The 16,256-nt window shown below is 52.9% G+C and overlaps 1 protein-coding gene across 1 annotated transcript in view; it reads right to left on the bottom strand.

The window, feature by feature from the left end:
- NCK2 (NCK adaptor protein 2) overlaps positions 1–16,256 on the bottom strand; it is a 133,518-nt gene that overhangs the window by 23,684 nt on the left and 93,578 nt on the right. Inside the window, exon 3 of the mRNA XM_070429849.1 lies at positions 14,319–14,560. Within this exon, the coding sequence (XP_070285950.1) occupies positions 14,319–14,544 (226 nt within the window). The 5' untranslated portion in view covers positions 14,545–14,560. The remainder of the gene's footprint in view (positions 1–14,318; positions 14,561–16,256) is intronic.

The following is a 16,256-nucleotide window of genomic DNA, read 5'->3' as shown; positions in this document are numbered from 1 at the left end:
ATTTGGGTAAGCTGAAAAGAGCGCAGTAACACCGTAACTCCTCGACATAACGGACTGATTCAGGCGAGGGGGTGTCCGTGAAAGTCAAAAGGCCGTTATGTCATGAAGTAGGTTTTCCGAATGTGTATGTTAAAAAAAATGACAAATCGGTTAGTTTACCTACATTGACTTACGTAGACAGGTCTGTGTGATTAAAATTAAGTAGGAAAAGTTCCATCTCACAGAAAGTTTCCTATATGTATCACAGCAATTTTAAGTTTACACTGAATAGGCCTAGTAAATGTGTGTGTTCACCAGTCACCTCGAATAAACAAATGCACAGGCTGGGCATGGCCTAGCGCACGGGGAACACAGGCCAGTGCGGTAAAACTGCTGCAGAAGTCACACCCCATGACAACAGCACCCCTTACCACGCACGATGCAGTGTGATCACCTGCTAATCATTCCCGAACACTGTCTGTGAGCGGTGACCCTTGGGTTTAAATATATAGACTATAGTTATAGATATGTAATATTTATTTATGTCAGCGAAATTACTACAGTACTTTTTCCAACATATGGCCTATTCACTAAAATTTGTTAAAAATAAGAGTGAGTCAATAACAAAAAAATATAACCTGTTAATTTAACTATAAGCAAATCTTGGTTAAAAGCATTTAAAGATTAACAGGGTGTTAATTTTCACATATGACATACAGACTAGGAATGTGGTCTGTTAGACCAGAAGTCCGTTAAACCGAGGCCTGCAAAATCGAGGGTTTCCCGGGCTTGGCGAGCAGCCCGGTTTGGGTGTGGGAGTGAGGTGGGTGCTGGTGGAGGGACAGGATCACCACTTGCCATGACTAACCAGCTGCTGGGCAGATGCAGGCGTTTCTTACACCCACAGAATCTTGGGTTTAACATATGTGCCCCCACAGGAACCATAATGAGAAACCTGTGACACTGGATGGCACCGACATCAGGCCTCAGCAACGAGCACATCTAACCTCAGTTTTCTGACGGCCCAGATGTGACTTGGGAGGGCCCAGAAGACTTCCCTGTGGGCAGTCTTAGGCGTGGTGTCAGAGACACTGCAGGGCACCTCAGAGACTGGGACAGGCTCATCAGTATGAACGATCTCAGACAAGGCCAGGTCCAGGTCAAAACAGACTCGAGCCCCACACCAGCACTCAGCTGCTGCAGTCAGCACCTACTCCTTCCGTCATACAGGGCTCAGGTTGCTAACTGCTGAGAAGGGAGGAAGTGTGTGCAGAAGAGAAGCGAGGTGTGAAGGAGGCCGTGGGCCACCCCTGGAGTGGGACATGGGGCTGGAGGGCAGGGCAGGCAGCAGCCAAGACAGGTCCCCTCGCAGCCGGCAGGACTGCGTCAGGCAAAGCGAAGAGCTCGTCAGCCCAACTCTCTTCCGAGCGTCGTACCTGACACCATGGACTCACCGCTAGGAACTGGGATGCTTCAAGAAGAAATACTGAGTTCCTAACCTCTTCCCAGATAAAGGACTAAACGCAGCCCAGGACCGCTCTCTGGGTCTTCCATGTCCCTCTCTGGGCACCAAGTTCATTCACAAAAATCCCAGCCCTATGGGTGCCCCAGCCTATGGGTGCTGCCGTTGGGTGCCCCAGCCTTATGGGTGTTACTGTTGGGTGCCCCAGCCCTATGGGTGCTGCCGTTGGGCACCCCAGCCTATGGGTGCTGCCGTTGGGCACCCCAGCCTATGGGTGCTGCCGTTGGGTGCCCCAGCCTTATGGGTGTTACCGTTGGGTGCCCCAGCCTTATGGGTGCTGCCGTTGGGTGCCCCAGCCTTATGGGTGTTACTGTTGGGTGCCCCAGCCTTATGGGTGCTGCCGTTGGGTGCCCCAGCAGCCCCACCCACTCTGTAAGGTCCTGACAACAAGAGGGAAGACAGCCAGGTTGTGGTGGGAACAAGGGAAGCTGAGCATGAAGCTGGGCCTGGAAACCTTCCTCCAGCGGCTTAAATATAACTTTAAAAGTGAAAACCATCTTTTCCAGAAGCTGAGTCCGTCTGCACGCCCCTGACCGGGTCGCAGGCATCTGGCCCGTGGGACACCCCGGCTCATCAGGGGACTCTCAGCCTTCCCCACCCGCAGCCTCAACAGCACCACCCACCTCTACTCAGCACCCACTCGCTGTACCCCCCTGAGAAAGCCCATCTTAGTCCCTTTGTGGCCTCAGGGCCTGGCATTCAATAACTGCTTGCTCGGGAAATACACTCCACTTCCTGTCTCACCACCATGTCACACACACTCCTCCATCCTTCCAGACTGACCTCTCCGGGGGCACCCGCCTGTGTTGCCAGGACTGTGACAAGACTACTTAGGAGCAGACCGATGGACTGATGTTGCACCCAGCACCCCCCAAGTACACACCAAGCCCCCCTACGACTCTTTCTTCCTTCCACCCTTCACCAGAACTGTGAGACCCCACAGTGGGCCGGACACTGGCACCCATAAGGCCAGTGGCCAGGGTGGAAGGCCCAGCTCTAGCTGGGCTGTGTCTGAGGGGCCCAAGGTACACTGGTTCCTGATGAACCCCCTCTCTGCTCGCCCCCAAACTGGAATGAATGGAGGAGACGGACTTCCATTGTTCCTAGGAATGTACACCTCAGGTGTTGTCCCAAGTACAGGGAGGGAGGGAGGAAGGCGACTCCTAATTTGGAAGGAGCTGCTATCCCTGAGGCAAACTCACAATGACTGGGGAGGGGCTGCCAGCTGAAGGGGGGACAAAGGAGCTAGTCCCCATCCCTAGCACCCCCTCCAGTGGGCAGATGTTGGAGGACCAGCTCAGGGGGACAGGGTCAGGGCCATTGGCCCCCCACACACAGGTCCCGTGTCCAGGCCTCCGGACTGGAGTCTCCATCCTTGCTCATTAAGAAAGCCCGTTCATCTGTGAGCAGACGGCAAATAACATGACAATATTTAAGTCTGAACAGCATGGTTCAGAAGTACAGAACTCTCTGTCAAATGTGAAAGTCAAATGGCAACAGATGCCAATGAAAAGAATTTTTTTAAATTTTAATTAACAATACATATTTAATACTTCTCAACACTTATACCGGATCCATCAGCACAAGCATTTTTTAATATGCAAAAGGGTGTACGAGACATGGCAGTATATGACATTCTGCAATATTACCTGACGTGTCAGCCCACTGGCAAGTTTAGTGCATCTTTCCCAGACCACACCCAAGTAAAACAAACATGCCAAATAAACAAAGAACGGGCAGCATATTCATGCAGGTGGCCGGGGGTGGGCAAAGACAATGGCACCAGGCTCCCGCCCACCTCCTCAGAACACACTCCCCGCCCAGCCTCTGTGCCAGCAGCGTCAGACCGCAGCCAGTCGACAACGCCTCTACTCCTCGGTTCCAAGGACAGCAAGAGCCCAAATGGCAGCTGCATTGTGTTTATTGCCATGATTACATCTAACTGTTTTCCTTCCCGCTTGAGGACAAAGGCAGGACCAATGGAGACAAGACAGGTGGTGCTTTCTCAACAGAGGTGCCACTTAGCTATATTCCCGAAAATGTGCCTGGGCAGGTCTCACTCCCTCCTGCTCTTCGGGCTGAGGCACGGACAGGCTCAGAGAGGATGCTCCATAACGCAAAGTGGGCCTTCACACAGGGAGAGAGAGAGAGCCCATTTCCAGGTCAGAGCAGGCAGCAAGGCTGGGAGGCCACATGCTGCCGACAGGCAACACTGGTCACTGAGACGCAGGGCCTGCGGAGTGGCGGGCTCCCTCCTGCCTGCGTCCGGGGGAGGGCGCGGAGGGAACTGGGCTCCTGCCTGCAGCTCTTGGCCGTACATCTGTGGCTTTGTGGACGTGCCAGCCGGGACCTGCCTCAGCTGTGAAGAGTCCTTGCAACCCGGGACAAGTCACTCAACCTGCCTGACTTTCCGAGGAAAGCTCTGGGCCAGGCTGTCTCCAGGGCCCTTCCCAGCATCTGAAGTCTACACACAGCCCAGCTCTCAGCTGCACGTCACCTTCCCACTGAACGGAACATGCGAGGCTATGAAAAAACCCACGGAAGAACACACGTGGCCCTTCTGGAGCCTCACAGCCATGTTGTGTCACTACACTGCTTTTCTTAGCTCTTAGATTAAACATTATAGACTGAGTCAACTTAAATTAGTGGCATAAGAACAGCTCGTTTCACTACTAATTCATGCTCTCCTTCTAAACACCCACCTGCAAAAGTTTCAACTTAGACAATCAACTGCTTTACTCCTTAAAAAACAAAAAATGCAAAAAACACCACCAAACATGCGAAATCAAATGAGACCCTGCACACAGCCGCTGCAGGATGGCCTGCTTCCACGAGGAAACAGGCAGCCACGGCCTTAAAATGTTGCAAAGAGCTGCCCGGAGGCAGCTCCGGCTCTGAGACCCGGGGTGTTCACCGACCCTGCGCCCAGGAGCAGAGAGGGCAGTGGTGAGCTATGGCGGGAGAAAGCACTGGCAGCGGAAGGGGCTGGTTATGGGGCCTGACTTCTAGACAAGAGGACTGGAGGAAACGTAGGCTGATGTGCAGAGCAACACCCGCCCACCTGGCTGAGCCCACCAAGGAGCGGCTGTCCGTGGTCCGCAGCAGCTGGCAGCTGCTCACCGTGCAGCGCAGGGTGCATGGGCAGCGGCTCAGGGGGGAGGCACCAGGAGCAGTGCCAGCCTTGCAGCAAGCAACGCAGCACATGCCAGGACGCCCCCCCCCCCATGCTCCCCATGTGGTTCCCCAGGGGGCACACAGGAAAGTGCAATAGAGAAAAGCAACATTCGGGACATATGGACGGTCTGAAAAAGAGACTGCCATGTGGGGAAACGCAGTGAGCACCTGCACTGGTAGGAGGGTTTCACTTGAGTCTCTGGGCACTCTGAGTCCATGTTCCTGTGTTCTAAAACAAGGCTCTCCGCGAGTGACTGACCACGGGCCTCTGGACGGTCAGCGATCCCCGGGAACCAAGGCATATTCAAACCCGCTCTGATGCCAAAGGAAACCGTGACACTGCCTGCTGCGGTGGTTCTTGCCAAAAAGTTTAAAATGAAAATGAAAATTGAACAACAAAAAAACAAAAAACTGAAGGCTCTGAGTAACTCTCTCATCAGGAAAGGGTGTTTTCTATGCTCTTTACGATAATTTTAATAAGAAGCAACCAAGATGCCAGGTGCTGGGAAATACGTTACCTGAGGTCCCTGCCCTTCCCCAGGACACGAGGGGGACCACACAGCCCAGGGACAGAGCAACGTGGTTTCACGAAGCCACATAAGCCTGCACCATCCTTCCCTTCACCTTCTGGGGCACAGACCCTCACCATTTCCCAGTCCCTCCTGGCTTTTCTCCCATTAGTATTCTCTTTAACACTCTGTCTCTTTTCTAATTATCCTCCCACTAATCTGTGGCTAGCTGTTTTACATTTTTGGTTCTAAATACTTGGACACTTATGATATACAAAAACAAATCCACGTTCACTTTGGTGGTTGGCACTAGTTACTGTAAAAGTCTCCATATTAGGTGGGCAATACATTGGGAGGGCGTTTCTCCTGTGAATGAGCTCACAGGACAGAATCCTAAATCATCACCTGATATGCAATGCACATCCACACAACAGTGGGTCATACAACAGGGAACAAGAGGTAATGCAACTCTGAGACCGCAGAGTCCGTCTTAACGTGGAAGAGATCATTTGTTGAAGCTGAAAGTTTAAATGAAAATGAGATCAAATAATGAAGCCCTGCTTTTAAATGTATCAAGCACAGAGCTGAAATGTGGGCTAGAAAAACTGTGACTAGTAGCCACATATCTTTCTTAGTTCAAAGTAAAACTGTCTCAATTTTTATAAGGAAATCCAGTTTTTTAATTAACAGTTATAACACCCTAATGAGGGTTAGAAATTGCCAAGGTCCTTTTCATATATTTGTTAGGCAAAAATAGACAAAGAAATCACATTGAGATATCTTACTCTTCTTACACGTTACATACAAACTGTCATTGAGGAGTGGTGTGGCCTTCTATTCTTTTTTGACACGAAAAACTGGTTGCTTAGAGAGTGACTCAGTTTACAAAGTTTGCTTAAGCGACTTGCAGGAAGATTAACAGTAGTTTTCTATTCTTGAAGAACATTCACCCCAGGAAAACAAACTTCTTCTAAGACAGATGCACCCTAAATATTTGTATCTCCTCTTACATGGCCTATAAAATGCATAGAACACGTGAGCATCTGGCAAGCCAGGCAGCGTGTGCAAGCGTGCTCACTCCATCTCCTCCCTGGCACGTCGGGCTGGGCACCTGCCGAAAGGCTGGTCTTTTCTGGACCACCTGCCCTGGGGCAGCTGGTACTGATAACAGCAGGGAGCCACCTGCCCGTGCAATGCGATTTTGATTATATATGTGTATAGACAATGAGCAGACAGACACAATGACTTATAGACACAGAAGCATTCTGAGTGATGGGATCATAGGTGATTTTTTTTAATCTTCCCCCTTTTTAAAAAAAACAAGTATGCCCGTCTAAAATGCAGGACTGACTAGGATGCAGGCACTTCAGAGATAGCGATTCTGAGAAAGCTGCGTGCAGAAACCTGTGTCGTACAAAGAAACCCTGCGTAACAAAGATGACTACAACATTGCGTGCAGCAGCCACAGTGTGTGTTCGCTGCAGACAAAAGCAGCGCCAAAGTAAAAATCAATTTACGAGAAAGGAGGTATGCGCCCGGGACTTGCAGCTTCTGCGTCATTTAATGAATGGCTCCCACTCACCTGAATCGGAAGGAACCAGGACGTCATTAGTGACTTCCTGGGGGCAGGGAGAGCAATGCTCAGCGGAGGAGCTGGCCCTGGCATTGGAGGGGCCACAGCAAGTGTGAAAACCCAACCGGCTGCAGGTGTGGACGCCAGGCTGACTGGTTCATGGAATCAATGCCCAGCAGCGCCACCCCCACCCCAGGCGAGCGGAGCCTAGGCCCCACAGGACCGGCAGCAGGCTGCAGCCAGGCAGGCTGGTCGGTCGGAATCCCACCGCCACTTCCTGCGTGCTCCTGGGCACAGCACTGAACTCTGAGTCTCAACTTTTTTCCACATGAAAAGTGATTATGTTCCTCTTAGGATTATTGTGAAGATTAAACAAAAATGTATGTGGCACCCAGCACAGTATCTGGCAAAATCAGAGAGAAATCGTTATTACTGGTCACGCTGGAAAAATGCATATACAATCAGTTCGGGAGTCTCGATTTGAATTTTTCTGCTGTGTTAGCTTTCATTTGGCTTCAGGGTGTGTGGGCCACACTTCTACAGGGAACGTGGGCTGGGGAGCCTGGGAGCCTGGGCTCTGGCTGGCTCAGGGCCTCGGGGCTTCCTGCCAGGGAGGGCCATGGTGACAGCTCTCCACAGTGGGTGGGGACCCCTGGGACAAAACAAAGACTGAAAGCCTGGCTGGGCCCACCATAGCTGCTCTGAGTGTAGGGTCTATACGGCAGGTCTCAGGAAAATCATTTGTATAGACGCCCAAAAGCCAAGAAGCCACTTAAACATAGGAAGTACATTACGACAACAATCTAAATGTTGTGTCTCCTGAAGTTGGGATTCATCCACTCAATGGCCTGCCCTCACCTCCAACTCAAGCAGGTCTGTGCTCAGGGCCCGGTGTCTCGGCCTGCTTCCTTCAATCTCAGTCATCCTGCTGGTCACTCATTCAGGCTTCACTTGCTTAGAGCACCATCCCGATACGCCAAGGCTGTGGGCTCGATGCCCAGTCAAGACACATACAAGAAGCAACCAATGAATGCAGAAGCCAGTGGAACAACATGTCCATGTCTCTGTCTCTCTCCCTCCCTCTCTCAAATCAATCAATTAAAAAAAAATGTTGAAAAACCCTTGAGTCACTTGTGACTAATCCTTCCAGCCGTCCCATTCCCAGTCAACACAGATCCTGGGTTTTTCCTTCAAAATCCCTCTGATCTGTCACTTGCCATTCCCACTGCTGGGCTCAGGCCCTACTCGGTCACCCCTCAGTGGCTCTGAGCTCTGTCCCCAGCCTCCTGCTGGCCAACTGGCGCCCTCCAGGCCCCTCCCGACCAGCAGGATCGGAAACCTGCCATCCACCCTGAAGGTGGGCTCCTCTCCCCACCAGGGGGAAGCCTTTGGGGGGGGCTCTTTTTTCAAATGCCATCAGGTCTCGTGGTCAGGGCCTTCCCCGTATGGTGCACCCAGTCACTCAGGACTCCCCAACGTCCCCCTGCATGCCAGTCAGCGGACTCCATGTCCTTCAGGGTCTCATGTGTGTTCTCCTCCTGCAATTAAAGCTCCACCTCCTCATCAAGTCTCGACTCAGCCCAAGTAGTCTTTACGTGATGACCGCATTCGAGGCTCACCAATCTCACGGGACAAGTGTCCCTTAACCGCTTCACAGAGGCTCAGCTCTCAACAGCTGCCAAAGCCACTCGCCTGGTAAGCGGCAACGCCTGGATCTGAACGTGGGTGGCCCCGCCGCCGTGCTGCGCAGCTTCCTGGGAGACCGGAGAGGCCTGAACTGCACGCGGGGCAGCCCGTTCCCAGGGGAACAGCAGGGCAGTGCCACTTCGCAGGAGTCTGCGTATGGAGCCTGCGTCCTTTCCCAGACAAGCCTCAGAAAGTCAGGGCTAGACCACCTGCTTTCTTATGTCCCGCCAGAGGAAGCAGCGCCGGCCAGGCTTCCCGCTCTGACCCAAACACACCGTTACGCCGTGCTGACCCCCCAGAATGTCTGCACCCCTATTTCACAGCCTCTGGTTATTGCTTGCCAAGGCCACTCAGGGGGGAACGACGTGGCTTAGAAGGGGTTTCCAAGGGACAGAGTGAGGAGGGCACAACTGAAATTCGGGGGCTGCCAAGGCACAGGCTGCAGCACTGGTTACAGCTGAGGACACGCGTAATCTCAGCAAAGACCCCCGATCCTGCACCCGTCCAACCGGAGGCTGCGAGCCCAGGACGCTGCTCTGACCCGACCCCGCTCTCCCTGTCGCCCGATAACAGAACTCGTAGACTGAACCGGCTCCACGCTGTCCGGCTGGTCCCACAGCAGGGGTTTCCTCGCGGGCGAGCTGGCAATAGGGAGAGACCTGCAGGTGATGGCAGATGTTCTCGGTCCAGCCCTGGGGAAACCATTCGAAGGAGAACCAGCTGGACACGTTTACACGGGGTGTTATCCTCATGTTTAAGGTCCGATTGTGGCAGATCCTCAGGGAGCCCCTGGGCTCCGAGAGGCTTAGGCCACGTTTAAGGCCCTGCAACACTGTGGCCACGCAGACACGTGCCCCACGAGCCACGCGACATCCGGCGAGGCTCCACGCCACCCTGACGCTGGCCCGTGGGTTTAATGAACGAAACACTGCGAGAGCAGCACTACTTTCCCTCGGCCATGCCAGGAAGTGCCGGCGCGGCATCCCATCATGTGAATACGATGTGTATTTCCACAGCAAGGACCACAGCACAGCCACCGAAATCAGGAAACTAATGTGGCCTGGTGGTTACCACCGTGTCACTCAGGACCCCATTTAAGTTTTACTGGTAAGTGCTTCAGCTCTAAAATAGAAAACTTGTTATCACTAAAATGTCCTCTAACATCCTCAGTGCCCGTTGCTGCCAGAGTCCTCGCCGATGCCCAGCCACTGAACCCTGACATCCACCGGGTAGTGAAAGCCTCTATTTCAGTGGAAGCCCCATCTCTTCTCCTCCCCGTGACTAGCAGTGCGTCCTGGGGAAGCCACTCAGCCCCTCCGAAGTCCATCCTAGCATCCACGGGCCTCCGGAGCCGTGTGAATGTCCCCACGGGACCACCCTTCCTCATCCAGAGGCTTTAGCTCAAGCCAGTGCAGGGCAAGGGCCGGGTGACAGTGGTCAGCGGTGAGGAGTCTGGCTCGGAGCCACAGAGGGGGTCCTCACCCCTGCGGGGTTCTCACTGCCTTAGGTGTGTCACACGGGACAAGTGCTCCAGCAGCAAACCGGGCGGCTCCCTCCCTCCGGCTCCGAAGCCTAAGGACGTGCTTAGCACCGGCTGGGCTGTGCGCCTGGGAGCAGAGGCGACAGGTGGAATGTGCCGTTCTGTGTAACCGGGTCAGCACCTGGGCTGAGCCACGGGGAAGAGTTAACCTTTGGGGTTGTGGGTTCCAGCTGTTACCATGAAGTGATACAAAAACTGCTCTCCATTAGCCTGAAGAACGGCTATGAAAAGACCTCCGGGCCCTTCCTCACACCTGAGGACGCAGCGCAGCGCTGTGAAATGTCGGGCCCTGACTGTATAAACCAGGCTCCGCACTCAAGCTGAGAGCTGCAGCCGGGCCCTCCGCACACCAGCCACCGTTACCCACGGAGAAGCTCTGACTGTTGGTGACCTAAGGTGGGTATGAGAGGAGACCCAGAGTACGTGAAAGCCTTACCTGTGTGCAAACAAGAGCTCAGATTGTTTTATTTGATTAAAAATTATTAAAAGAAAAGGAAGAAAGGTCACCCTTCCCTAACAGATCTTCTTGTCAAAGGTGCTGCTTGCTCAAAGCCTCTCTTACCAGCATGACACGGGATGACGTTAATTTCCTACCAGCTTCCACACACCTGGTGGGGACAGGCAAGGAGGCGAGACCTGGACAGAGTTAGTGACCGGCAATTACAGACATAAACCGCAGTTATGGCACCGTGACTGCTGGCCAGTCCGGCGCTATTGTTCCAAGCCAGGCATCTGCCAGGGACTCAGCCTGGGTTTCGGAGGCAGGCAGGTTTCCACAGCAGGGAAAACTACCAATGTGACGCCGCCACGAGGAGCTACCGGAAACTCAGCAATGCAGTGTCGTTTCTGACGTCGTCCTCGCCCCGTCTAACACACAGAGGAGGTAGTCTCTGACTGCACCATCGAGCTGAGCGCAGTCACTGACAGCACCCGGAGACAGCCAGGAAGCAGGCGGCCATGGGCATTTAGGCTCCCATCTCTTCTAGCAAAGACACCCCTGGGAGGCAGAAGGGGCTGCCCCCTTCAGTGCCATGTCCCGTCCGGCTGTGAAGACAAAGGAGGTCTCTCTCTGCCACAGAGATTCTTGTCGGGGTGCCTCCTGCTCCCTAATACTGGTTGAGGGCAGGGAAATGTCGGGGTGCCTCCTGCTCCCTGATACTGCTCAAGGGCAGGGAAATGTCGGCGTGCCCTTGCTCCCTGATACTGCTCGAGGGCAGGGAAATGTCGGGGTGCCTCCTGCTCCCTGATACTGGTTGAGGGCAGGGAAATGTCGGGGTGCCCCTTGCTCCCTGATACTGCTCAAGGGCAGGGAAATGTCGGGGTGCCTCCAGCTCTCTCATACTGCTCGAGGGCAGGGAAATGTCGGGGTGCCCCTTGCTCTCTCATACTGCTCGAGGGCAGGGAAATGTCGGGGTGCCTCCTGCTCTCTGATACTGCTCGAGGGCAGGCAAATGTCGGGGTGCCTCCTGCTCCCTGATACTGCTCAAGGGCAGGGAAATGTCGGGGTGTCTCCTGCTCCCTGATACTGCTCAAGGGCAGGGAAATGTTGGGGTGCCCCTTGCTCCCTGATACTGCTCGAGGGCAGGCAAATGTCGGGGTGCCTCCTGCTCCCTGATATTGCTCGAGGGCAGGGAAACATCGGGGTGCCTCCAGCTCTCTGATACTGCTCGAGGGCAGGGAAATGTCGGGGTGCCCCTTGCTCTCTCATACTGCTCAAGGGCAGGGGAATGTCGGGGTGCCCCTTGCTCTCTCATACTGCTCAAGGGCAGGCAAATGTCGGGGTGCTTCCTGCTCTCTGATACTGCTCGAGGGCAGGGAAATATCGGGGTGCCTCCTGCTCTCTCATACTGCTTAAGAGCAGGGAAATATCGGGGTGCCCCTTGCTCTCTGATACTGCTTAAGGGCAGGGAAAAACTCATGCGAGGCAACAGATCTTTGCCCAACAAAAGCAGGGTTCTGAGAGCATGATGGATCCATCCAAACAGAAAGACAAACGACAAGGGGAGCCGTGCTCTGCGGGGTGGAAACAGCGACCTCAGACTCTGCGTGTCACCTGGTGCTAACAGGTACGGGTGCTGCAGACACAATGTCACGTGTATTTTCACAATATATTCTGCTGGGGACCAACGCGTCCAAGGCCACGTGTGCCTGTGCGGACAGCCTGCCGAGAGCTCTCCCTCCACAGAAGGGCACTCCCACTCGGCGCAGCTCTCAAGGGCTGATGAGCCCCAGGAGAAAGCAAAAAGCAAGCTCTGAATCTATTTAAGGAAGAGCTTTCTAACAATCTGTGTTCTCCAAAAATGGAACTGGATGACTTAGAAGCAGTGTTCCAGCAGAGCTGGGTGGCCATCTGTCGGGGTGGGGCCGCGGGCCCAGCCCCAGCCCCAGCCCCAGCCCCAGGGCTGGCTGGGGTGCCGGCCTCCTCCGCAGCACACTAGCTCGCTGCACTGGTCACAGCTCTGATCACGGCTCGTGAAAAACTAAACACTGGGCAAAAGCTGTGGTTACTAGTTTCCATTTGAAGCTCTGTCTTCTACAAACTGAAGGAAAAAATAACAAGGATTCAAGGGAGTTTCTAGATAATTCAGAAGGCTTGCTTTGCCTTATTTTACTTCCTGGCATTTCGTTCCATTTCTGGGCATTTCATTCTGCGCTAGAATCTTTTTCTTTCTTTCTTTTTTAAGTTTAATATATTTTATTGATTTCAGAGAGGAAGAGGGAGGGAGAGATAGAAACATCAATGATGAGAGATAATCACTGATCGCTGCCTCCTGCACACCCCCTAATGGGGATCAAGCCCGCCACCCAGGCATGTGCCCTGATGGGGAATCAAACTGTGAGCTCCTGGTTCATAGGTTGATGCTCAACCACTGAGCCACGCCGGCCTAGCTCTGCACTAGAATCTTGAGAATATATATATTTTTAAAATGGATAAGAAGGAAGACAAAACAAGTCTACAATGTTTAGTAGATCCAAAAAAAAAAATTTTAAAGGCCCTTTGGTAGGTGAAAAGCTGAAATTGGAAAAAATAAATAAAATTAAGCTCAGGCACTTTTAAAGTTTTCACCTATTCATGCAGCCTACATTTCTTTAATTAAGAGTTATAAGCATAGGACAACAATGTTTTTTTCCAGTGCCTTGCTTGGAGAACAAAGACAAAGGGCTGTCAGTTTAGTGGGAGAGAATCAGATTGCTCAAGAAAAAAGGGGTTTCTCTATCAGCCTCAGAATCTCAGACAGCTAGCGAGCTGGTGTGACCCACACAGGCCCGCGTTCCGCTTCTCGCTCCAGGCCTGGGCATAACCTAATCCACAGCACAAAACACTGCCCATTAATGCAGGCTTTGCACGGTTTTGAAGAATGAGACTTTTCAAGATTGCATAAAATAAAGACAAATATTTTGCAATACCCACTGCATTCTGTGTATATTGCTCAGTTTTCCCACCTGTCACTCTCTCCCCTAAATGAAAAAAATATGCTCTTGTTAGAGATAAAAAGGAAAAACTCAAGTAAACATAGCACGGTGGTAATACTGACTTATTTCAACAGCACACGCTCCAGCGATGACCAGCAGCCTCAGACACAGCCACCTGGGATCACGGGAGGAGGCAATGATCACTCTGTCTAAGGGCAGGTCAGTTCAGTCTCAGAAAGGCCCTCAAAGATACTTTTGCACATAATCTGAAGCAATAACCACTGCAAGCAAGCCTGATACGCATACAAAATACAAAGGCAAGGCTGGTCCCTTCACTTCAGGTGATTCAAGGTGGTCCCTCCCATCTCCGACCTGGAGAAGAGAAAGGATGCGGGGAGAAAGCTGGCCGACGCCACCAGAGCTGAGCCCCAGCAGTCCCCACCTGGGTGACCCCGATGGCCTGGGACATCACAGTGGTGCTCGCGCCGTTGCCGACTGAGCTAAACTGCCCAGGACTGTGGGTGAAAGTCACCCGTGTCCAAGGTGCTCCTCCCCGCTCCTCCCCTATGCACAGCGCGGATGGACAGGCTCGTCAGGGAGGAGATCTGTGCGGCGACAGCAGAGCGGGCACTTCCGGGGGAGGGACTGCCCTCCAGGCCCGCCCACAGGTGGGAGCCGGAGAGGAGCAGGGGGTGCAGCTTACACCCGACTCCACACTCAGGAATCTCACGGAAATGACAAACGTGCTACCTCTCCATCCGGTCTCTTCTTTCTCAGAGATTAAAAAAAAGACAACTAGAATGATGTCAACATTTAAAACAAACTTTTTTTTTTTTTAAACACAAATGATGAACACTCTCCTCAAAGAGCACCCACCGGGCTTCCTCGCTCTAACCTGGGTCCCGGGCCACGAGCACTCACCCAGCGTGTCCTTCAGGTTCTTGACCAGGGAGCCCTTCTTCAGGCTGTTCTTCCTCTCCACGTAGTTGGACGGCACGTAGCCCGTCCTGTTGGCGGCGTTGCGCACCCGCCACCACGTCTTGGAGTCGTCCAGCAGCCACAGGCGCTCGTTCTTCTTGATGTCCAGCTCCTGGTCCTGCTGGGCCGTGTAGTCCCACTTGGCGATCACGATGACCTCCTCTGTCATCTTTCATGTGGTCCCCCTGCGGCAGAACAGTGCGTCAGAGACCAACCGGACACTTCCCCAGCATCGGCACTCAACCCTAACACGGCCTTCCTTCCATAGCTTCGGGATTCTGTCTGGATCCAGCAGCCTTAAAACCAGACCTTGACTTGGGACCCTGGGACTCCTGCACGCTTTGCCAAAGACAAAAACAGATCCCCAAAATGTTCTAAGCAACGATTCCATAACTAATGTGTTCATCTGATTAAGCACCAGCTCTGCATACCTGATGCTTACGTCCCCTGCCTTAGTATATGCTGAATTTTATGAACATACTTAATAAAACACACACTCGAGCTCTTCCTATAAACTAAAATGAAAATAAACGTGGTATTAGTGCACCGTGGTTCCTGCACCGGATCCTGAAACAGAAAAGAAAAGGAGGGAAACCCTGGAGACATTCAGATAAAGTCCAGTTACCGGGGGTGTGCCAATGCCACTTGCTTAGCTCTGCCAGGTGTGCCATGGCCAGGTGTGCCATGGCCAGGTGTGCTGTGGCCAGGTGTGCCGTGGGTACAGAAGATGTTAATACCAGGAGAGCTGGCGGAAGGGGACAGGTACACAGGAATGCTTTGCACTACCTTTGCGACTTTTTTATAAACATGAAATTATTCTTGAAACCTGCACATGGATGTCTATAGCAGCTGTGTTCATAATCGCCAATATTTGGAAGCAATCAAGGTCTCCTTCAGTGATGAACTGATGAGTAAACAGTGGTCCATCCAGCTAACAGAATAATACTCAGCGATAAAAAGAAACTTGCTACCGAGCCCTGGAAACACGTGGAGAAGCCTTCGACGGTGTTACTAAGTGAAAGAAACCACCCGGGAGGCTACACCAGGTCTCCCCCACAGAGGCTCCTTTTACCAAACTCAGCCAGGCTCCTCTGGATCCCCTTCCCCAACCAGCCGCGGCTCGTACTTCCAGATGCATCCTTGCGTTGCTCAGTTTTAACAAGAATCAGCCTACGCGGGTTTAGCCAGAATCCGCCCCCTCAGCCAGCTTCAGCCTGACCACCCGGCCGCCTTCAGGAAGAGCCCCGCTGGTCCGTCCAGCCAGGTGCCCTTTCCGTTCCCCCGGGCTGTGCACGCCCCTCTCCCACCTGCTCCAGGCTGCAGGCTCCCCTTCTCCTTCCTGGGTCGGGAGTTGAGCTCAGTCCTCCCACCCCCACCTGCCAAACTCCCATGCAGTAGCCCCTGCATAGTACGCCCTGCGGTGCTTTACAAGTGCCATGACTAACTTTTCCCTCAACAATTCCAACTGCAGGCGGGCGGGGTGGGGACTGGCTGAGCACAGAGACCTGGCTCAGGGAAACAACTCACACGGTACTCTAAGTCCCGTAAAATGCGCAACACCGAGGGTGAGCTGTGTACACACGATTCCAAAGTAAAAGGTGAATTAACAGCCACGAATACAAAGTGAAGTCCATCCTGGAAGTAGGAAGAGCAAAGGGACACCTGCATGACTAAGATGAGTGTAAGCATCAACTGCTTCAGCAGCGCCACCCTTCTCAGGTACAACGTGGGCCAGTCGTTTTTCAGCAAGAAAATTCAATATGCAGTCCTTCAACTGACTAGAGCAGTGATGGTGAACCTTTTGAGCTTGGCGTGTCAGCATTTTGAAAAACCCTAACCTAACTCTGGTGCCGTGTCACATATAGAAATTTTTTGATATTT

Source organism: Myotis yumanensis, unplaced genomic scaffold (genome assembly GCF_028538775.1).
Source record: "Myotis yumanensis isolate MYYU_CA2020_CCGP unplaced genomic scaffold, mMyoYum1.0.hap1 SCAF_11, whole genome shotgun sequence".
Classification (NCBI taxonomy): domain Eukaryota; kingdom Metazoa; phylum Chordata; class Mammalia; order Chiroptera; family Vespertilionidae; genus Myotis; species Myotis yumanensis.
This window is presented reverse-complemented; position numbering and strand designations above follow the sequence as displayed.